Source organism: Colletotrichum scovillei, assembly GCF_011075155.1.
Source record: "Colletotrichum scovillei strain TJNH1 chromosome Unknown Contig00010, whole genome shotgun sequence".
In the NCBI taxonomy this organism is placed as follows: domain Eukaryota; kingdom Fungi; phylum Ascomycota; class Sordariomycetes; order Glomerellales; family Glomerellaceae; genus Colletotrichum; species Colletotrichum scovillei.
Genome location: NW_023336268.1, coordinates 236,684 through 258,158, shown reverse-complemented (window position 1 = coordinate 258,158; position 21,475 = coordinate 236,684). Strand labels below are relative to the sequence as shown.

The window sequence follows — 21,475 nt, the reverse complement described above, 5'->3', positions numbered from 1 at the left end:
GCAAGTATCTAATTCTGGGGTCATGTTCCTTGCCAAAGTTGCCTTCTTCCCTGGACTCTGGAGCCCCTGCTCCTCTCCGCCGACCGACCGTGTTGGTGCTTTTTTTGCCAATTGGTGTGGTGTGGTGTGGTGTGGCAGGTTGGTGCCGCCGGTGCTGGAGCTTCCCGGTTGAGGTGAGATGCGGCGTCGCCCTTTTCTTTCTTTGCTCCTCCGACCTCCACAGCTGAATTGAACCTGCGCTTGCGGATGGGTTGTTTTATTTGCTGGAGACCGGTACCCCGTCGGGCAGGTACGAATCGAACAAGCTGGTCGGTAAGTATCTTCTTTTTCCTGCCTACCTTACCTCACCTGCCCCCCTCTTCCCCTCCAAGTCAAAGACTGAGGACAGGGCACGCCCCACGCCGCACGGTAGGCCGCACATGGAACAAGGTACCTTGGTCCCCTCCCCTCCCCTCCCCTCCCACGTCCCTTCCTCAATCCTCATCCTCATCCCCATACTTGAGGGTACGGAGATACATGCTACATCCCATTCATCCCTCCATGTCCCATGTTGGCTGTTCCGGGTCCCGTCCTCTCCTGCCACTGTGCCACCTGCCCTGCCCTTGCCCAAAACCCCCAATCCCAATCCCATGCCTTCCCCCATCCACTGCGACCATAGACCTGACCCAGGCGAGGACCCATAACCAGGGCGCGCGGATACGGATACTTCTCCTCTCACACAGCTCTCGCACAAGACATCCATATCTAGTGACTTTGCCTACAATCTGTGGATGACCGGTACATGCGCTAGTGGGCCTAGGCTGGGAACTAGGTACTTGACTTTCCTTGGTAGTGAGGTGTGTGTTCCTTACCCTTTTTACCTTGCCTTACTCACTCCTGTCTCTCTGACTGCAGGTATCGCTGCGAGTTTTCTCCAAATCATAATAATAATAATAAAATAAAATAAAATAAAATAAAATAAAAATAAAGACAAAAAACGGGAAAGCACACAGAGAGAGAGAGAGGCCCCAGAGTCCAGACAACGAAGGACGCAACCATATCACTAGACCTCCGTTTTTTTTTTTTTGTGGTTTTACTGCTTCGGCTTCCAATCTATCACTTCGTACCTGAGGTACCTTACCTTTCTACCTGGACCCCCGGCCCCGACCTTCTTGCCGTGTGAGAGGTGCCTTACCTTGCCTTTGCCTTGCTTCTTTCTCTCTCCAACTCTTCTTCGTCCAGCTTGCCTTGCATCGTCTCTTTTTTTTTTTTTTAATTCATTTTCTCTCAAGAGGTACTAATCTTGTTTTTGTTGACGGGGACCCTCTTGCTACTGCTTCGGGTCTTTAGCCTCTTCTTACTTGTTATTATCATCCTTCTTCTTCCGTCACTCTGGACTAGTGGTGTTGCTGTTGTTGTATGTGTACATGTATGCGTGCGTGTGCCAAATACCCAAGCAACATCCCATACAATACAATACAATACAATTCCAGTACCGCCAGCCACACTCTTCTTTCTCGCATCCATCCATCCTTCCCACCACGGCCATCCCACCGAATCACGGAGCCCCATTGACCTCACCACCCACGAGCCCTTCATTTACACGGACAATCTGAAGTACACGTCGGCCCAGGGTCACCTCTTCCACCTTACCTTATACCTACCTCCCATTTCCGCCGAATTTATTCCACCGACCCATTCACCCCTCCGTCGACCTGACATCAACGTCGAACCCATCTCCGATTCCATACCTTGGTCACTGTGCCCACCAACACCACCCCTCCAAAGGTGTTCTCCTACTTCTACCTTGCTCCTGCAATCGAATCAGCACCTCGACGGTCGACGAGCACGATTCACGCCCTCCTCGGTTCTTGGATCACGAGCACGAACATCTTGGTTCGAGACTGCGGCTGGACCAAATTCTTGCACGATTCACCCTGCCATGGCTAGCTTGTAACGGAGACAAGACACCCCTCAACAACAGTAGAATCACGAATCCTCAAGAGAACTGCCATCCCGAGCCTGCGAGTACAGGGGAAACCCACCCGACGGGAGCATTCAAATAATTCAGGATTGACCTTTTCTGCCTGGCTCGAACTGCCCACAGCATTCTGCCGAGCTGCACACATCTCTCACTAGGAAAGGAAGCTTCTACAAGTGAATCATATTCGGAAATCTGTCGCCTGCTCCAACCACAAATGTAGCAGCCGACCTTGATTTTCCTCGACTGATACCTCTCGACCCACCTCTCTCTCTCTTTCACCCTTTTCCGATCTCCGTTCGACCTCTCGCAAACTACTACTCCCCCTCCTCCAGCCGAAGCATCGCTCACGAGATAGTCGACCTTCGAACGACGAACCTCGAGCCCCCCCTCCGCGAGCCAACGATCAACTTCCCCCGCTCCGATGTGTTCGACTGCCGCACCTTTGCCCTTCTACAGCCTCCCTCTGTCTCCTGCACACCCCTTGTCGTGTAGACAGAGCTACTCTCAGCAAACCTCCTTCACAGCCACTCACTCGCAAAAGGATTCCAGGTTCGATCTCGGGGCAGGAGCTTCTCTGTACCGGGGCGGGCTTCGCACGCCGCCAACCGACGCCATGAGTGCTACCTACCACGCCCCTCACCTGGTCTCCTACGATAGCCATGTTCTTCCCTCATATCCTTCCTCAGTTGCTCAGGCAAGAGGACCCAAGGCTGTCATGGCCGAGTCTGCGAGAGCCCCTCAATATTCTCGGTATCAACAACCCGCCAACACATATTCCCAACCCCCGCAACCGGTAACGAATCCGGCCTCGGGCACTAGCCAATACTCAACCACCTCTCGACACTCGACTCGCCCGTCAACACCGACTTCAGGGGCCATTGGCAAGCCAGATGACACTTCGTCACGGAAGGGCTCTTCGGCTCTCGTTCTGCACAGTCTGTCGATACCGAGCTGCATTAATCCCAAGGGCGGTAACCTGGCAGACTTTGCCGCACAGGTAAGCTGGACTTGGCCTGCAAAGAAGATGAATAGTAGTAGCTGACCTCCCTCAGATTACGTGCCTCTTTTGGTTCGAGTCTATGGACACTTTGCGAATCGCTGAGAACATCCGTTCTCGTCCATCGACCGCCACCGTGCCTCGCCTCACCGAGTATGCGACCCCTTTCCCCCAGTTCAAGAAGTGGGCCTACAGCGTGCTCTCGACAACCCAAGTCACGCAAAACGTGATTCTGTTGGCCCTACTTTTCGTCTATCGATTGAAGACGACAAATCCTTCCGTGAAGGGTCGGTCTGGTAGTGAGTACCGTCTTTTGACGGTTGCCCTAATGCTGGGCAATAAGTGTGAGTGACGACTGCAATAGGGAGGAAGGTTGAATCTTCTGCTGACACCTCGTAGTTTTGGATGATAACACCTACACGAACAAAACCTGGGCCGAAGTCTCCGGCATTACCGTTCAAGAGATCCATGTGATGGAGGTCGAGTTCCTCAGCAACATGCGCTACAGCCTGCTGGCCACGAAAGAGGAGTGGGAGGAATGGCTCGTCAAGCTATCTTGCTTCTCGGAATACTACGAGCGGGCGCAGAAGCAACCGACTTCGCCTTTGAACAAGTCCTTCACCTCGCCAGTGCCGTCACCCATCGCCGCCGCACAGCCCGCAGTCTCTTTCCCACCCCTCACGCCTTCTGCCGCAAACGTCTACTCGCCGAGCACGAACGTGCAGAGCAACACGCAGGCTTGGCCCTCGACATATCATCACAACCCCCAGATGTCACCGCTCTCTGGCAAGCACGTCCCGGGCATGAATATGAATGCTCGTAAGAGAAGCTCGGAGGAAGATGTGGTGGAGCCCCCGGCGAAGCGACTTAGCAGGCAGCCCAATGCGATGCCCCCTGTCGGTAGACCCATGGCGGTCAACGAGCAGCCGATGCGTCTGCCCGTACCGAACCTGACGCTGAACACCAACCCCGCACCATCACAGGCACAAATGTACCCGGCCCCGACGACCTACCCGGCGCAGCAACACGTCTCCTTGCCGCCCTTGAACAACGGCGTTCGTGCCATGGCAACAGTGTTTAACCCTACCACGACAGTTTCGATGCCGCAGCTGCCCATGCCGGCCACGACCTCGATACCGCAAGCCTCGCTTACGCCCTCGAATGTACCGATGCATCCCAACATGGGATACGGCACCCCGACCAAGAGACACAGTCCAGGAAGTCTCTCTGTGTATGCGTCTTCGCCTCTCGGGGAACAGTTCCCGACATCTGTCATGCACACTCCGATCTCACATACGCCCATGTCACACTCGCCCAGCGTTTATCTTCAACAGCGACCCAGCCCGTACAAGCCTATTCGTCACGTCAACACACTACTTTACCCTCCGCCATCGGCTTCTCTCAACGAGTATCATCTGCCTACGACACAGATGCACTACCAGCCTCTCGGACGGCGCAACGACCTGCGAACCGGCGTGGTTCCTGAATTCATGCATGCGCCCTACAGAATGAGCGCTCACATGCCGCACATACCCCATGGTCTGCCGCAGGGACCTTTCCCGAACTAGAGGCTCGGGAATCGAATGAACCAGCCACCTTTGCCACCATACACTTCTCAGGGACAACACCCAGAGGATAGATCTTTCAACTCATATTATTAAGCATTGCATTGTCCAAGGCGTTGGGTCAGGATCATTATTTTTTTTACTTCATCAGCGGCCAAGGAGGATTGGGGAAATTCGGGGGATCTTGGTAAGGAAAGGGACGACTCTCATGGATCAACTGTGAAAATTGCATCAGGCGGAGTTGTCTATTTCTCTCTTTCCCTACTTTGGGCTTTCGGGGCAACAAGGAGGTTAACAAGGCAAGAGAGAGCAATGGTCCTTGGAGCTTGTGCATCGTCTGGTCGATGATGCACCACGCAAGCTCGGCTTCCCCGATGAGCGGAAGCGTTTGATTTTTTGGGTTCTTCCGAAGAGGCAAGGGTGCCTTTCTTCGGCGTAGATAGAAACCAAGCGTCAGCAATGACAGCTAGATCACGAAAGATCAAACGAGTCAAATAAAAAAAGTAAAAGTAAACATATTTTTCTTGTTCCACCACATGGTGATGGTCGAAGGGTTGTCGCTGGATTATCTGCGGATTAAGTTTGGAGCTTTGAACCAATCAGAATGGGACAGTGACATTGCAGTTTTGGTGACATTTGGTTGATTGGGACTCACTGTGTGAAAAACGTATCAATGTCGTTCTTGGCACGGTACTCTCTGATTCGTCAGGAAATTCATTCGCCCAGGTAAGCATCCCTTAAAACCTGCGTGGGAGGAAAATTGAAATACTTGCAGGCTGAACTGCCACGCACAATCTGAAAAGTAGTGCACTATGTCTTTTTTGGAACGCTTTGGGCGACGGGCTTCTCTCGCAAGTAGGTCGCAGGCGCGCTGCGGACAATGGGCTCCGTCATGGACGGTTAAATACCTTGAACAGGCTGATGAAATTCGGCATCTTTGATGTAATTGGATGTGTGGGCTCCAGAGAACCAACCTGGCTTCGCTTGCCTACTCTTTACTTGAGTACATGTGAAAGGCTGATGTAGGCACCTTGAGCATCACTTGTTTCCAAAAGGGTATGAAGGAGATGAATCCCTCTGAGGATGATTGATTCGCCTGGAAAAAAAAAGCATTGCTGTGTGCTTCATCGGAGATAACTTTTGGAACCACCCCGGACTGCTCGTGAAATCGCACATCATGGAGGTGGACCCCGATCAACCACCAGAACTCTATCATGCAATGTGTAATCGGAGATGGATCTGGGGCTGGGAAGATATGGCACGATGCCTACCTTTCAGGAGCTATGAAAATCTACCACCTGTCGATCATTTGAGGACATATCAGTCAAGAGTTGTCAGTCAGCCTATCACCTCTTACGTATTCCTCCCAGAATAGCCATAAAGAACGAGCCATAGACGAACAGTGTCAAGGAACGCTTGCCTGGCAAATCGAAGCACGCAACAGCAACTTATCCCGAAGACTAAACGGCAAGATGACGTTCGGCATATCCAAGAGATTAAAGAGGTCGAAGAGCGCAGACGACGCAAAGAGCAAGTCTGCCAACGATCTCGTCCCTATACGCCGTCTGACATCTTCGAGCTTCGCCATGGCCCCACGCCTGGCAGCGGCGTATATCGATATGGCCACGACCTGGATGTCCGTCGAGGCCCCGCGAGGAACATTCACAGTAGACAAGTCCAAATTCTACCACCCTTCAGGCCCCCTGGCCGACGACGTCTTTTGGATGCCGCTGTCCTCTGGCGACGTCGGTCACTGTTCCCGGGACGGGTTCCGGATCGACAACGATTCGTGCTCTTCCCGGGTGCTATACCGTGTCAAGGAGAAGAAGCACCTGTCCAAGGGCCTGCTGATGCACTACGGCAGCCTCACCATCGATTACCACCCGTCCGAGTCTGTCAGTCGATGCTTTGTAGGCTTTGGGCCAAACGCCGAGCACCGTCTCATCATGATGCTGAGGACGGACTGCCAGCGGGCTGCGGTCAAGGTCACCGCTTGCATGGTCAGCTTGTTGCATAGCAAGCTGCAGCGGGAGGGTAGCTTGTTGTGGCTGAAGCCGGGCGCGGTCGCCGATACGTTGGAGAAAGCCGCGGATTCGTTGATTGATACTGCCGTGTTGGTTGACCGCTTCATCCAGACGATGAGGAAGCTCTACCAAGGCAATGATCGGGAGGCCAATATACCTGGAACGTTCAAGAAGGCTCTGTCCCTACTCGGCCTGACCAAATGGCATCGTATCCACCGCGCTATCAACGCCATCCAGTGCCTCAAGAAGGCGTTTCGAATTGTGGCGGATACGGAGGCACATGAGAACAGGAGCAGCATCGGCAGCAAGGCTCATTGGTGTATTGCGGCCAACGTGTATGGCATGTTGGGTTGGAGGCGAGCACCAGCCAGCCTCGCTCACCAACAAAATGTGCTACCCAACGTATTGACGTCGCTGGAGATTCTAAGCGAGGTGGACTGGACAAACTTCCAGACGAGCGATGTGGAGGAGAGAATGGGACAAGCTAACGTGACGGTCAGCATCGCCAAAGAAGCCAACTTTACTCCTGCAACGTTCCGAACTCTGATGCGGTTTCTGCAACACCGGTCAATGGAGTTTTTGGAATACGATGACGAGTTTGGTGACGCGGATGTTGGAGGGCCAAAGCAGGAGGAGCCACAAAGCTGGACGGGAGAAATCCTGCCCGCTCACTTCCAGATGTTGAAGGCCATGCCGTGGGTGAGGCATTGCCGGGCCGCAGACAGCACTTTCTTGACGGTGCTGGCACTACCAGCGTTGGAGGTGTAGTGAGGTTTCGAGACCCGTCAGATGAGGCTGATCTGAAAACGAGGTGAAGTTGCGCCAAGACAAAGGCTGAAAACTTGTGGCAATTCAGGCCATATTTGTCGTGCTGGGTGACGTTTCAACATATCAGGCTGAGACGTTGGTTCGGCTGGGCCAATAAGCTGGGACGACAACGTATTGCACGGGTTGTGGGCTACACCGAGACGGTTGCCGCGGTGGTTGATCAATATTGATTCGCCGCTGGGACTGTCAGGTCAACAACTGTGATACATAGGCAGGGCCATGGCCAGACACAAAGACATGACCGTCTGTAGGCACATCTTGGTCATTGGCTCATTCTGATAACCGGTTTGCAGGTAATTATCGCAGAGGCAGAGAGTTTGGGGCGAGTTGGGACGAAAACCATGCGACGGTTGACTGGACGACGGAGAGAGAGAGTGCGTGCCCGCGTGAGTGACAGCGGGAGTTTGCTGTTCTTTGCAAGGTTTGTCTTGTTTCGATGTCAGATTTTTTTCTTTCCTGACGCAGGGACGAGCAACGCGTTGCACACCCGACTCAATGTCTTTGTTTGACGATGGTGGAATTTGGAAATGGATACGAAAGCAATTAAGGCCAGACGTATGCACAGAATGCGCCTCGTCTCAGAGAGAAGAGGGCATTGAATTGAGGAGATGCGACAATGAAAGGGAGAAATTACATAAGCACTCTACGCCATATGGAAGCTCCAAAAAGTGGCTGGGCAACTGGCTACAACGGGGATCTCACCTGCTTACACTTCTTGCCAGACCGGGCGACAGGGCCTCGTGTTCGAGCTAGCGGGGAAGAATGGACGTCGCTTCAGTGGACTGGGCAGGGGCGATGCTGCTAAATTAGGACAATTTGCCGAGAATACGCACTCCAAGTCTCCAACGCTCCATGGGAGGGAAGGAAGAACACGAATTAGCCAGTCAGAGGCCGGCAAGAATGGCATTCTGCTGTATTTAATTGGGGAACATTGAAAGCCACCAGCCACCTTTCGACCTGCAAAGATTGCCATTCGCCCCACTCCGTCCCGTTCCTGGACCGGGAAGGCGCCTCTTACGAGAGAGCGTTCTACCTTCCCAGTGGTCCCCTTGACCCTTCTCCTTCCAGCTGTGCGCTTCCTTCCTTGCTGTGCTACCCGCCTTGCCCGCTTGCCCGCCCCTTCCTGGCACTTGTACACTTTGATTCCTGGCACTTGCCGCGCTTGTCCTGCACCTGCAGGGCCTCAGAGTGTCCCAGAGTGGGCTCCTTTTCTCCCTTTTCCACAGCAACGCTGCTCCAACGTTCCCCCCGTTCAGCTTCAGCTTGTCGTCGGACAGCAACCGTTCACTGTCACTCGCTCCCAACCACCAGCCCGTTCATCAGAATCAGGTTCTTGTCCAGTCATTCGTTGTCGCACCCTCGCTCCGTCCGTTCCATCTTCACCGTTAGGTTGTCGTCGCTGCCTCCGTAATATCGTCATCGTCGTCGACAAGAACCCTCTCCGAGAAAAAAAACCTCTCTCCATCGCTCTTGAACTCGGACTCCTGATTATTGCAATCTCCCGTCACGGACCCCCGACGCCTCATCTCCACGATCAGCCCGCCCGCCCTCCATCCGAGTGACCTCCCTTGACGTCCATCGAAACATCCATTCCTCGTCCACTCGCACCATCGTCCCCTTCGTTCGCGACGATACGACCGGGCTTCGCCGGACCTCTCGCTCACTCTTGACGGAACGCTATCCATATCACGTCGAATCCGTCGCTTGGCCTCGACTCTGTCCATCGCTCGAGTATCCTTTCGCCATCACCCCTGTCGAGAACTTCAAACGACCCTCGACGGAGCCTTTGAACCGCATACCACGCACCCCGTTTAAACCATTCGACGCTGCCATTTCGCCATTTGCCCTTCCGACAGACTCATCGCCGTAGGTCGGTCGTAGCCCATCATGTCAGGCTTCGGCGACTTCACCAACATCTGCCACATGGCGCCGCTGCCATTGTGCGCATCCATCGGCCCTATCACGGAAGTGACGAGCGGCGTTGGTATTGAGCCGGACTGCTATGCGCGCAATATCGAGCTGGCAAACACCATCATTTTCGAGGGTGCTGCCAGCGCCATGCATATTGTGTCTTTGCTCATGACCGTCGTCATGATCTTGCACATTCGTGGCAAGTTCACTGCTGTCGGTACGTCAGCGTTCACGAACCCTCATTTCTGATAGAAGTACTGACAAAACATGGATAGGTCGCAAGGAAATCCTCATGTTCTTCTACATCTACATGCTTCTGAGTTTCATCTCGCTTTGCGTCGACGCAGGTGTCGTCCCCCCTGGATCCGCCCCTTACCCGTACTTCGTGTCAGTTCAAAATGGCCTGTCATCGGCTCTGATTACTTGCCTGTTGATCAACGGCTTTGTTGGCTTCCAGTTGTACGAGGATGGCACTTTCCTTTCCGTCTGGCTCTTGCGCGTCTGCTCTTTGGTGGCCTTTGCGATATGCTTCCTCGTCTCCCTTGCGACCTTCAAGTCATGGGCTGGCCTAGGTCCCACCAACACCGTCGGCCTGTTCGTCGTCCTGTACTTGCTCAACGCCATCGAGCTCTTCGTCTACGTTGCCCTGCAAATCCTCCTCGTCGTTAGGACTCTCCAGGACCGCTGGCCGCTGGGCGACATTGCCTTTGGCATCTTCTTCTTCGTCGTTGGCCAAGTGATTCTGTACGCCGTGAGCACTCAGATTTGCACCGCCGTCAGCCACTACCTCGACGGCCTTTTCTTCGCCACTATCTGCAACCTGCTGGGTGTCATGATGGTGTACAAGGTATGTAAACTTGAGAATCTTGAAACGACAACATTTACTGATCCGCCACTACAGTACTGGGACTCTATTACCCGCGAGGACCTCGAGTTCTCAGTTGGAACCAGGATGAACAACTGGGAGGTCAAGGAGCTGCTGCCAGAGGAGGATCGTCGAGCGACTGTTTATGACAACGACCCCTACAACCACGCTGGCGGATACGATCACTCCTACTCGCCCTCTCCAGCACCGGCGCGCTACTCCGCAAGGTACTAATGCGGCATCGAGGTTGGCGGCGAGGATGTGCATGACACCGTCTAGACATTGAATGGGCGTTTTCCACGGCGAAATTTCACGACAAGAGTCCGGATCTTGCCGATCTGCAGCAAATATTTTCGGGACATCTGTGTTACTTTGGGGATGACGACGACATGGGCATTGAATCAGAATGGCGTTTGGGGGGTAAAAACTGTCTTTACAGGTCGGGCTGCATCCCGAGACACGGCCGATTTTGAGTTTTTGGGTTGAGGCGGGCGGCCGAGGCGGGGCCGGTTGATTGTAGGATCAACCAGCAACCAGCAATAGCGAATAGGTTAATAACGTTAGCACGTATAGGTATCGATGCCCACGGGTGTCAGTAGTACATAGTTTAATTCAATCAAGATAGAGCAATTTCAGCGCGCCTGGTAGGAGATTACGAGTCGTCAGCTAGGGGAGGTCAACAAGGGGGAGGGGTCGGAAGGGAATGCAAGCCGCGTGGTCCTTTGCCGGGGAGGCCAGTATAAGCGCAAGATGACACGGAGGAAGTCTTGTCCAGGTGAAGGTATCATTCTCCGGTTCTACCTAGCTTGTTCCGAGTTTGTACGGATACACAAGTCGAGGCAGCGATGTCTTGGCATGTGTACACACTATGTGACTCTGCAATAAGGGTACATGTGGCAGCTTGACTCGAAGGCTATATTGAGTTTGGCCTGCCATCCACGTTATAGTAACAGCAAAGGGGGACAAATTTGGTATGAGCTTAGATGAAGCTTGAAAAAGACTTGAATGGTCAATCAAGGTGAAGCATAACAGATGGTCCGCCGTTGGTGGGCTAATTAGATGTGTAGTCGGCGAGACCCCCGGGCAAAACCTTGAAGGCAAGGAGCAACAAGCGAGCAATGTCCCAGCCCACAAGATAAAGTCGCATCCACTGCCCGAGCAGCGCGAGAGGCTCGGGCTTGGAGGCTGGGGGAGGAAATATAGATACGGATACACGGACAGACAAGCGTTGATAAGCAAGCTTGATTGAAAAAAGTTAACAAAAAGAAGGTTTTTTACGATCTGCGTCCGTGTCTCCAAGGTAGGATTTGGATTGGGAGGGGTGGGAAGTGGAGGTGGAGACCCAGTCACAGATGCACGGAGACCGGAACACGGAAACGAGGCCGAGTGAAGTTTTAGCTACCTAATGTACGGAGAGCGTGAGGTGAAAAAAGGTATCCGTACTGGCATACCGGATACAAGTCGTACAGATGGTGACTAATCGACCGGGCAGCACATCACTCTGCCAGTCAGTGTCGGAAGTCCAGACCTCATGGCATCAGTTCAGGCGGTTAAACGGTTGAGCAGGTAGGGTAAGCTGGAACTTGGAGGTTTTGATATTGGAGGAGGGGACGAGACAAGTATCTTAAGAGGTGGAGGGGACCCAGGCACCCAGGTCAAGGAGCCTTATCGGGTACATCGGATCTGTTATCGGCGTGCGCTAGCCTGAAGCTAAGCGGCTTTCCTGAGTTTCCTCGCACTTGCGCCCAATCACGTGGTCTGGGTGCGGCATTGTAAAATAGGGTCGAATACCTAGGTAATTAGATTTCAATTGTCATGAGACATGGTTCTTTGGAGCAATACAAACCAGTTCTATCAACATGATTGAGGGAATGAGTTTGTGTTGCCCATAGGATGGTTAAGAAGCTCTATCTGCATCCATGCGTAAGTAAGTACCTTGAGCATCCTGCCGATTGCGCAATACTTGCCCGGATTTCCATGTCGAACAATATTTGCTAGGGAGGCACGAGGGACTGGGGAAAATACATTGGAAAGGTACATGCACAATAAATGCATGGGCCAACACACCTCAGCACCTTACGTTACCTACCTACCTTACCTTAAGGTGCTCCGTACTCTGTACTTTGTAGCGCTACCTTAAGTGCTTAAGTACTCCATACTAGGTAAGTGACAAGGTATTCGTATCAGTTTAGGTTACCTCAACTATTGATACCATCTAGCAGGGTATTGCACCCGAAGATAGAACAAGGGAAGGACGCAGTGAATGTTGATTGGCTTCCTCTTCAGTATTGTGCATGTGCCGGTGGGGGCAACTGGCAATTCTTTCTTGCCCTTTTGCCAACATTGAGGCAAGAGTGTGTATGTACGGAGTACGTTCATACGAATAGTGCTTGAGCTGACCTACTATTTCAGTATGCATTTGAGGTGCCTTACTTTATTGTGTCTATGTGCGGATTTCCATCGGCATTGATTACCTTTTGTGAAGGGGGCCATCTGGTTGATGATCTACTTAGCTCCTCCGCAAGGTAAGGTACTTGGGTAGGTGTGATGCATGATAGGAATAGGTGCCTCAGGGACTAGGAAAGCAGGGGAAGCAAGCAAATTGATGCTGCTTTTCCTACCTTAGCCCATGGACCAAGGTGCCAGCTATTGTCCATTGTCCCGGCGTTTTCTTTCATTTTGTTGAATTTTTCCTTCTCCCTCACACAAGGCCCCCTTTCTTCCCCCCCCGGGTACGGAGTACATCTTTCTAGGTAGGTTTCTAATCAAGGCCACCACGCATTCGATCTGATTCAAACCCGGGTTCTGTTTGCTTGGCTTTCCCCTCCCCAGACAAAACATTTTCCGCAACCGACTCGGTAGTCCATCAGGGGATTGTCGATTATCGGACAGCTCGTAACAGCCGACGACCGACCAACGCGCAACTTCTCTTAGACCCGGTCTGCAGTCTGCCCCATCATCCATTGCACAATAAGGTATCTTACCTCACACACACACCCACCTCCCCCCAGTCCAACTCCCTATCTATTCGTACTCTATACAAGTACATACACGAATGACTATCTTGCCCACCCCCCCCTCATCCCTTCCATTGCGTCGGCACAGGGGAGTAAGCGTCTAATTTATTGTGTTAGATCACGTGCAAATACGCGATACTCATTACCTGACGACTAATCAATCGCCTTCCAACATCGACTGAGGTGCAATTTGGTGCAGTCGACTACCTACCTTACCTTACTCACCTAGGTATTCTCCCAAGGAACCATCCAATCTCATTCGCACCCGCATCGCATCACGTCTTTCTGTCCGCATCTACGACAGCAAATCATCACTGGGCAGTAACCCCGGACCTTTTCTGCCCTCGAGAATCCGGCCCATCACTTCCCGGCCTGTCTCGCTCACCCTTCTCAGCCATTGACCCAGCCCGGCACCCATTGCCATTTTCCGACCGCGTGCTTGAAGGTATCCGTCTATCGCCAAATTCCACCGGGCCTATAATCCGCCTATCCTCAACGACATCGACGCACCTCAGCCAACTAAGTGCATTAGTCCATTTTTCCTCCCCTGCTCACCCGCGCTACCTTTCTATTGCTCGGAATTTTGATTTCGATACGGCCACCTAGGGACTTGGGACTGTCGTACAGCACACTAGCAGCCACCGTCCTGCAAATCTGCGTCGCTTGACGTCTCACTCACCCACATCCCGCTACCCGTTGCGGTCAAGTTCCTATCCGTATCTTTTGACGCTATCGCCTCATCTACCGTCTTCACCCTCACCTCACCCTCACTTTCAACCAACTTCCAACTGTCGCTTTACGTTTTCATCTCCCGTCGGCTATTTCCTTCCGACCCTTTACGTGGTTTACACTTCCCACTACGGGATACCTACCTAACCTACCTCGCCTTACTTTGCCATCCCCGGTCTGACTTTCAGAACCCCTCTCATCCCACACTGGCACACACAAATCTCGACAGCACCTCACCTCACCTCACAGGCTCACAGGCCATAGCGCCCGCATAACACACCCAAGGTCGCCGCGGATTGATCGACGCTCGCGACATCTTCGGCTTATCCACACAGTTCACACCCCTGGTCGGACTGTCGCCGCATTTCATTTCCATTCAAGATTCTCCATCTCCTTCAATGCGAAACCCCAGTCTTGTTTGGAACGGTCGCACCCTCGTGCTCAAGTAATCTCGATTTTCTGCCCGACCGATCTCGAGAGCTCGCGCCCCGTGTCTCCAACTTTGGATGAACCGCACTGCTGCCTTTATCGACGCATTTCACTCACACGTCCCCTCAAAACCCGCCCTTTTCATCTGCTCACCATCACCACCACCGCTACCCTGCCAATTGGGGCGCCTTCACCATGCCTTTTGATCCTGGAGATGACAGGAGGCCTGTCACCCAGGATGAGGAGCAATACTGGGAGTCCATGCGCCAGCTGCAAGAGCAAGACGATGAAAACCTCGACAAAGAGTATCTCAACAATGCCAAGTACTACATGGCACGCTTAACCGAGCTAAACTTGGAGAAGAACGAGCTCGAGCGACGTGCCCTCGAAGTTCACCGCGCCATCACCCGGGAACATAAGCACCTTGAAGAGCTCAACGACAGGTTCCAAAACACTAGGAAGGATATGAAGATTCAGCGCGAACATCATCAGAGGCAGTTGGCTGTCTGGTTCGACGAGCAACGCCGGAAAGAGAATGATGCACGTGTTAGCATTGCAGCTGCAGCCCTCGCCGGCGCCGCCCCGCGCCGCGATTCGGCGCATATTGAAGCGTCACATCTAAGCAAGGTCGCCAGTGCTGGACTCAATGGCATGAACACCAACGGAGAGCATCGGAACGGCGCCGCGGTAACGATCCCCAGCCATGTCAGACCTAATCAGCCTCCTTTGACCATGATCATTGACGCATCGGGTCGTACTGTTGGACCGGTGAACCGCCTCGTATCGAGCAACAGGATCGTCATATATCTATCCAGCTTACCTCAGAAACGACCTGTTCAGCTCCGCGATGGCATCACATTCAGCCAGGACGACATGAAGGCCTTTGGAGAGGCGGAAGACAAGTGGAAAGGCGCCATCATCCAAGCCACAGGCCTCGTCCGGAAACAATCGCAGCAGTGCGCTCAATGTGCTAGCGGCAGAGGCCCCTTTGTGCAATGCATTGGCCTCGACATGCCTGAATTTCAAGCATGTGGTAACTGCGTTTGGCAGAGCACAAACTGTTGCGACGTCCCGTCGTCTATAAATCAAACGCCGCCCACGAGGGGGTTCAAGGCACTCAACGCCCAAGATGTATATAACGAACGAGCCGCCAACGGCAGCTTCACCAACGGCACTGCAACTCCCATCGGCCATAGCCGACCTGGCTCCCGAGATAAGAGCTTTGCCGAGGGCTCAACGGCTACTGACGAGACAGAAGAGGACATGACTCCAATCACCAAAGCGAACCTCTTGTTGAAGCACGACGGGAAGATCTTTACGCATCCCGAGTGCATGGCCGGTGTACCCGTCAACAAGATTGATCGGGCACACGAGTACTGGGACCCAGCCTGGCCGGATATCGTGCCCACGATCGAGCCGACTTTGCAGTCATGGCGAGATAAGCTACAAACTGCTTTAGAAAAGGGGCAGACCAGCATGAAGTTCCAACTGGGAAGACAGGTAAACCGAGGAGAGACTATTCTGAAGTTTTTGAGCGACGCCGACTTTTGCCCCTACCAACTGGTGGGAAAGAAGTATATGATGACCCGGCTGGTTTCCTACGACACCATTTTCCGTCTAGCCGACACTCTGCGAACTCTGGAAGGCTTCAAGACTCTTGACATCACCCCTCTGGAGTGGTTACGCCAACGCCTGCAGGAAATCATTATCTTGGATGGGCCGGACTTCAATCTGGCCAAGACGATCCATGACTTTTACCACGATTCAAAGTACGTGGCTCTGAGACTCGCAAACGGTAAAAAGAGCATCGGAAGACCGTCAGGCATGAAGATGGCGCCAAAAGACTCGCCCAACTCGGCCAGAGGCACCCCAAACAACAAAAAGCGGAAACTTTTCATCAACGAAGAGTACCCCCTCGCATCCCAGCGTCCGCTTGCCCCAACACCGACACTCCAACTCCAGTCCCAGCCTCAAGTCCAGCAGGTGCAGCCTCAGATGCAGCCCCATGTACAGCCTCAGGTTCATCCACCTGTCCAGCCTCAACCGCAACCTCAGCCTCCGCCCCCGCCTCCGCTACAAAGTCAAATGCCACCAGGCCAACTTCAATCTCGCAAAAGCGAGACACCTTTGAGTGCGCCGCCGACTCCCGAACTTGCCAGGCAATCCAAGAAGCTTAGGACAGCAAGGATCCCTGGGAAGCTCAAAGATGAAGATCTACACTATGACGGCTTCACCGACGTTGATGACTATAGCGGCGATCATATCGGCCAACATGACTGGGCATTGAACCGGATCAAGTCCCGACTCAACAGCGTTAGCACCGGTGTGACACAGTACTGGCATTGGATTCCGGACAATGGAGAGCAAATTTTTGAGCACCAAGTGCTTGCGGAAAGCGACACCTTGACCTGGGGCATTTACGCCAAGCCGGTAAATTTCCACTTGGAATTAGAACACATCCAGGAGATGAAATGGGCCACCGACACTGCCAAGGTCATTGTGGTTTGCAAGGACGGCGTTGTAATTTCGCCAGATGGCAAGCCTAGAGGTGACCTCTTGGCTGAGTTTAAGAGGGACCGCACCAAGAGGCGTTTCTTGGTCTTTTGCCGCAAGAAGGGGGTGGAACTGATCAAGGTTGAGGCGTGAGTATTCAGTGTCTTTACGAGAATAAGTAAAGGCAGCTAACATAATGTCATAGGGACGTCATACAAAAAGCATGGGATGAATACGAATCGCCAGATGTCCCGGCGATGCCGGATTCGGAGATTGAGTAGGACAATGACGAGGAATTTCAGTGGCTGTGAAAGCACAAACACGAGAAAGGAATTGGAGGTCTTTCACGTTATAAGGAAGGAGAATGGCGGAGATACCCCTGGTTTCTGATTTCATTGGGTGTCTTTTCCTGCGGCTTCAGTGGAACTTTGGCCTGCAATGGCGTTGGGTTGCGTACCGTCGCAGCCATTTTGGTCATCAAGCCATGTCGCCATACGATTTGGTTCTTTGAGTCCCAGGCAGCATATGATGGCACGGAGGTGCCGAAGCTTGGCTGCTTGCCATAATTGTAATTGGGTGGACGATGCTGCCTGGGACACTGTAGACATGGTGGAGTTTTTGGCTTTCTTTTGGGAGAAGAGGTGCCTTTGAGCATGTCTTGCATCTTGCAGTTGCTCGTCTAGAGTCTATGCATGGCTCTGTGTCTGAGCCCATCTCTCGTGGTATGGACGGGATAGATAGAAGTGTTGAGAGCGGAGGGAACAATGAAACTTATTTCTCAAAGGCCTAAGAGGCCTCTTACTCTCGACCCGCGACTTTCACTGTGAGCCTCAATGGCTCCACCGCATTGTAGGTAGTCAAAGCCATGTTTGTCTTTGGGGGGTAGTGCGTCATGCGGCTCAGAGGCGTCCGTTTGACAGCCCCTTCTCCTTTTTCGCGGATGCGACGTCCCGGTCCATGGCACCGGGCTGGCATCTCGTATTCCGGCATTTCAACCTCGGCTATGAATCCGATTGGCAGGGACGACTGCGCCGCGGGACTATATTGCGACGTTCCCAACCTCTTTGGTCGCCAAGAGTCATCACATATCAGAAAGGCCTACGGAGTAGTTGATGCTGGCATGTGGTCGGAGCTGGCGTCTGAGATTTCGGATACTGTGTTGTCGCGGACGGAGTCCGGGGGCCGGCAGATTGGTGACCCGTTCATTTTCACCGGATGACGGCCACCACTTGGGCATCGTTGGTCCCATCTGCTCACGCCCGCCCACTGACCTTGCGATCGTGGTCAAGCCAGGCATCTTGGTTGAGATAACTGCTCAGACGGCTAGCAGCCGTGGCACACTGGCTTTCTTAGTGGACCGTGTGTGCCCTGACACTCTCGTCAGTTGCGCCTATCCGTTTGTTTGATGTATCTCTCATGTTAGATTGGTATGCGGCATGGGCAACAACATGAGGCGAGCCAGTCAGTCAGTCTTGTTTGCTTGAAATGGCACCTAGGCGAGCTGCATGTCTCCTGCGCGGGAGTCTGAGATTCCAACCACTCCTACAATTCCATGTCTTGCATCCTGGAAACATTGGGCAATCTTTGATGAGGCAAATCAGATTGCCTTTGGTCCCGTTCACTACAAACCCTTGCAAACTACGAGTGCCAACTTTCAAACGTCGGGCCGCGGATTGTCTAGCTCAAAGATCATCAAGGAGATCTTGGTTCTCCTGGACTGGCGCTTTCGGGCGATGGAAACGCTGCCTGCCGATGGCCTGCATCTTCCCGTATGCCAGGCGGTGGAGGTTGTCAGGTTTTGATTCTTCTCCATGAAGGCATCATCTGAGCTATTACCAACGGATCCCCCGCGACCTCTCGTTCCGCTGATTTCTTCCTTCTTCACCTCCTAACCTTACTCTTATCCCCAACCCTCATCAGACTATTCTGCGTGGCCCCCGGGGCCCAGGCCCGACTACTCAACTCTGGCCTTGTTATCGCCCAGCAACTATACTCGGCAGACATCGCCTCGCACTTCAGGAGGGATATCGTGCTCTCAGGTTGTCTTCTTCCCTTCCTACCGGTCACCTTATAATCGACCTTTCTTCCTCCCCCCTTCTTTATATCTAAGTCCCCCGGGCCCACATCTATATCGCGTCCACGTGAGACACAAGTCCTTTGAATATCCTGGCCGACTACGTGTTTTACGATATTATAACACGACGCGACATGGAGATGAGGAGCGGTCGTCTCCTCTCTCCTGGATGTTCAGAACCTTCGGACTACGATCTGATCTGGATCCCAGTATATATTCGCTCTATTCCCGTCAGCTTACTTTGTCCGCGCGCCTGCCTCGCTGTTTGATCCTGCTGCCATATACCATGATCCGGCCTAGGTGACATCTGCAACTTCTCGTTGCTGCCCCGCCTACTAAGATTCGGTACATGTAGTTGGGCGCCCTTTTTTGCGGAGTCTACGGAAGACTCCGGGCCCTCGCGAGAAATCACCAGCGACTGAGGCGGCAGTGGCACCGATCGGACAACAGTGGAGGGACTTGAAGCTGCGTGCTACAAGCACATCACCCTCCTCGGTTGGTAGAGTCTCCGCGTATGCCCCCCCTCCCCCCTTCCCTAGAATCTTGAGGTCCTTCGTACTCTTTCTGATCTTTTTCATCCCATAGATGTGTTCTGGTTGCTGGCATCTCGTTTTTCTTGACGTTCTGGGTCGGCACTATCCCCCGGGCCCTTTTGCAGGTAGCAGAAGCGGTATATCGCCTATGTAGTTAGCGCCTTCCTTCGTCCGGACAAAGTCCGCGTTCACGCGCGTTCAAGCAGATGTGCACTGCCTCCTGATCTGTCCAAGAGTCTCGATATTTCGGTACGTCCCTATCTCTGTGACGTGCTATAGTGTCTCGTTTGTTGAAGGATCGAGCTGACAGATGAAGTAGTGTTTCCAGGCCCTAGCCATTCCGGCATATAGCTGTTTCCCACAGTCTTCGAGGCTGACTAGTCTGGTGCTGCGGACGATTTCGTCCAGTACGACGTGATCGCGCCCCGTTCACACTACACCGAAATGGGACGACTGTTGGACAGATGTATGTATACTGGGCCTGTTGTTGACGTCTGTTGTTCATCAGCGAACGCTCCTCACCAGTACTTCGACACGAAGGAGCGACGTGCGATCTCATGTGTCAGCTGGTTCCTGGAACGCAGACCTATATATTCACGATCTCGTCGGGTTTGACGGAAGTGGTGGGATGGCCGCTGTTCGTCTGAGGACAGAACATCAGGCAATCCGAGCCAAAGGCATCCGCCAATGCTCTGGGCATCACCATATCCTTCGCCTTGCCTGACTGACCCGTGTCCGGCTGCCCTATCATTCTATCTTCTGGCGCCGCTCTTACCAACGACAGCGGCGACCCGCTGCCAGAAGAGTTCTATAATCTGGCCAAGCTGATTAGCATGGCTGTCAAGGAGGAGGCAAAGGCCGGAAATGCGGTGGCCCGTCTATACGAGCTTATCCTCTTAGTCAAAATCTCCAGGGCCGAGTCGGAGATCGAGAAGCTCGCCAAGACCGCAAGAGGTGAGGCCCTGGTGAGGGAAGTCCTCAAGAAGGGCATCATCACTGCCCAGAGCGACACCAACGCGAAGCTACTAAAGACGGCCGTGCCAAACAGCTTGAACCTTGATCTGAAGTCGTACTATAGACTGAACTCTCGGGCAAATCGGTCAATACTGCAAGACTGTTTGAACGGCACAGTCTCATGCTGATTGGGCCTTGCTGCTGTGGTTTCTTCTTCGGCCACCTCTCTCTGTAGCTATTGCGTACCTTTGGACAGTTCATCGGCAGAGGCGGTAGTTGAATAGTGAGTCTACACGTCTTGATAGCAGTGCCATGAGCTAACGTTATTGTCAGGAGGCAAGCCCACCGTTCCGATCGCGATGGTTCACGCTTGGCTTCGCCTAGACTACGACCTGCTGTTGAAGGAATTGTGCAGCCTCAGCCGAACGCTCTTCGTTGTTGCCTGGGACACAGGCGACGGGGTACGCCAATTGCCGCCCATGGAGTTGACGCGACACCATCTCCCTCCCTTATATTCTACACAGCTACGAGCATCATCGTGGATGCTTTTTTCCGTTTGGGCTTCTTCGTGAGACGCATGTAGGGTGCCAGGAATGATTGGCATCTATCAATACTGCCTCGACCGTCATTGAGGGCAAATTTCAGGTCAGCGCAAATGGCGGTTTCCTTTCTTGGAACTCGCTCGGCGTGTTTGAGGCCGTATACGAAATCTTTGACAATCACTTGAAGGATCGCTTCGAGGGATTGGCCTACGTGGATCGGGCAGCTCATTCTGTTCTAGCTGTCTCAGCTCTAGGTCAGAGGCCCTGGAACCCGAGATGGAGTTGGATCGTGGTGGCGGGACGACCACGTGAAAAGACTTATCACAACTCCATGCCTCAAGGGACTTATATAAAGCAAGCAAGGGCCACTTCGTCGGATTTCTCTCTGGCGACTCAATTTCAGCCACTCAGCGTTGTTTCTGGGAGAGAGTGTGAGGGAGCGCAACCGGCACCTCGTATACTGCCTGATTCGCCTATCCTAATGCGAAGCAAAGCCAGCGAATCAGTAGCATGCTGTCGGTTTCAAAGACTACACAGGAGAAGCACTTGGC

General features: G+C 53.1%; 4 protein-coding genes across 4 annotated transcripts; all 4 read left to right on the top strand.

Annotated features, from left to right (window-relative positions):
• The first annotated feature begins 1,143 nt into the window (after window positions 1-1,143).
• HER10_EVM0007481 (cyclin) lies at window positions 1,144-4,940 on the top strand. Its single transcript, XM_035477036.1, has 3 exons — window positions 1,144-2,960; window positions 3,016-3,304; window positions 3,360-4,940. Exons 1-3 carry the CDS (start codon window positions 2,385-2,387, stop codon window positions 4,526-4,528), a joined length of 2,034 nt encoding a protein of 677 aa, XP_035328180.1. The 5' UTR covers window positions 1,144-2,384; the 3' UTR covers window positions 4,529-4,940.
• A 1,057-nt stretch (window positions 4,941-5,997) lies between these two features.
• HER10_EVM0001098 (uncharacterized protein) lies at window positions 5,998-7,317 on the top strand (the record flags this gene model as incomplete). Its single annotated transcript, XM_035470858.1, has 1 exon — window positions 5,998-7,317. The coding sequence occupies one exon, from the start codon at window positions 5,998-6,000 to the stop codon at window positions 7,315-7,317; it is 1,320 nt and encodes a 439-aa protein (XP_035327571.1).
• Window positions 7,318-8,353: 1,036 nt separating this feature from the next.
• HER10_EVM0012198 (chitin synthase export chaperone) lies at window positions 8,354-11,349 on the top strand. The gene is made up of 3 exons (XM_035481598.1): window positions 8,354-9,505; window positions 9,564-10,135; window positions 10,190-11,349. Exons 1-3 carry the CDS (start codon window positions 9,265-9,267, stop codon window positions 10,385-10,387), a joined length of 1,011 nt encoding a protein of 336 aa, XP_035328586.1. The 5' UTR covers window positions 8,354-9,264; the 3' UTR covers window positions 10,388-11,349.
• Window positions 11,350-13,181: 1,832 nt separating this feature from the next.
• Window positions 13,182-17,582, top strand: HER10_EVM0010918 (uncharacterized protein). The gene is made up of 2 exons (XM_035480362.1): window positions 13,182-16,970; window positions 17,027-17,582. Exons 1-2 carry the CDS (start codon window positions 14,524-14,526, stop codon window positions 17,100-17,102), a joined length of 2,523 nt encoding a protein of 840 aa, XP_035328479.1. The 5' UTR covers window positions 13,182-14,523; the 3' UTR covers window positions 17,103-17,582.
• Window positions 17,583-21,475: the final 3,893 nt, after the last annotated feature.

Coding starts and splice junctions, on each gene's coding strand:
- HER10_EVM0007481 (XM_035477036.1), top strand. CDS start 2,385: ATGTGTTCGACTGCCGCACCTTTGCCCTTCTACAGCCTCCCTCTGTCT. Junction 2,961..3,015: donor TGGCAGACTTTGCCGCACAG/GTAAGCTGGACT, acceptor GACCTCCCTCAG/ATTACGTGCCTCTTTTGGTT. Junction 3,305..3,359: donor CCTAATGCTGGGCAATAAGT/GTGAGTGACGAC, acceptor GACACCTCGTAG/TTTTGGATGATAACACCTAC.
- HER10_EVM0012198 (XM_035481598.1), top strand. CDS start 9,265: ATGTCAGGCTTCGGCGACTTCACCAACATCTGCCACATGGCGCCGCTG. Junction 9,506..9,563: donor TGGCAAGTTCACTGCTGTCG/GTACGTCAGCGT, acceptor AAACATGGATAG/GTCGCAAGGAAATCCTCATG. Junction 10,136..10,189: donor GTGTCATGATGGTGTACAAG/GTATGTAAACTT, acceptor CCGCCACTACAG/TACTGGGACTCTATTACCCG.
- HER10_EVM0010918 (XM_035480362.1), top strand. CDS start 14,524: ATGCCTTTTGATCCTGGAGATGACAGGAGGCCTGTCACCCAGGATGAG. Junction 16,971..17,026: donor GAACTGATCAAGGTTGAGGC/GTGAGTATTCAG, acceptor ATAATGTCATAG/GGACGTCATACAAAAAGCAT.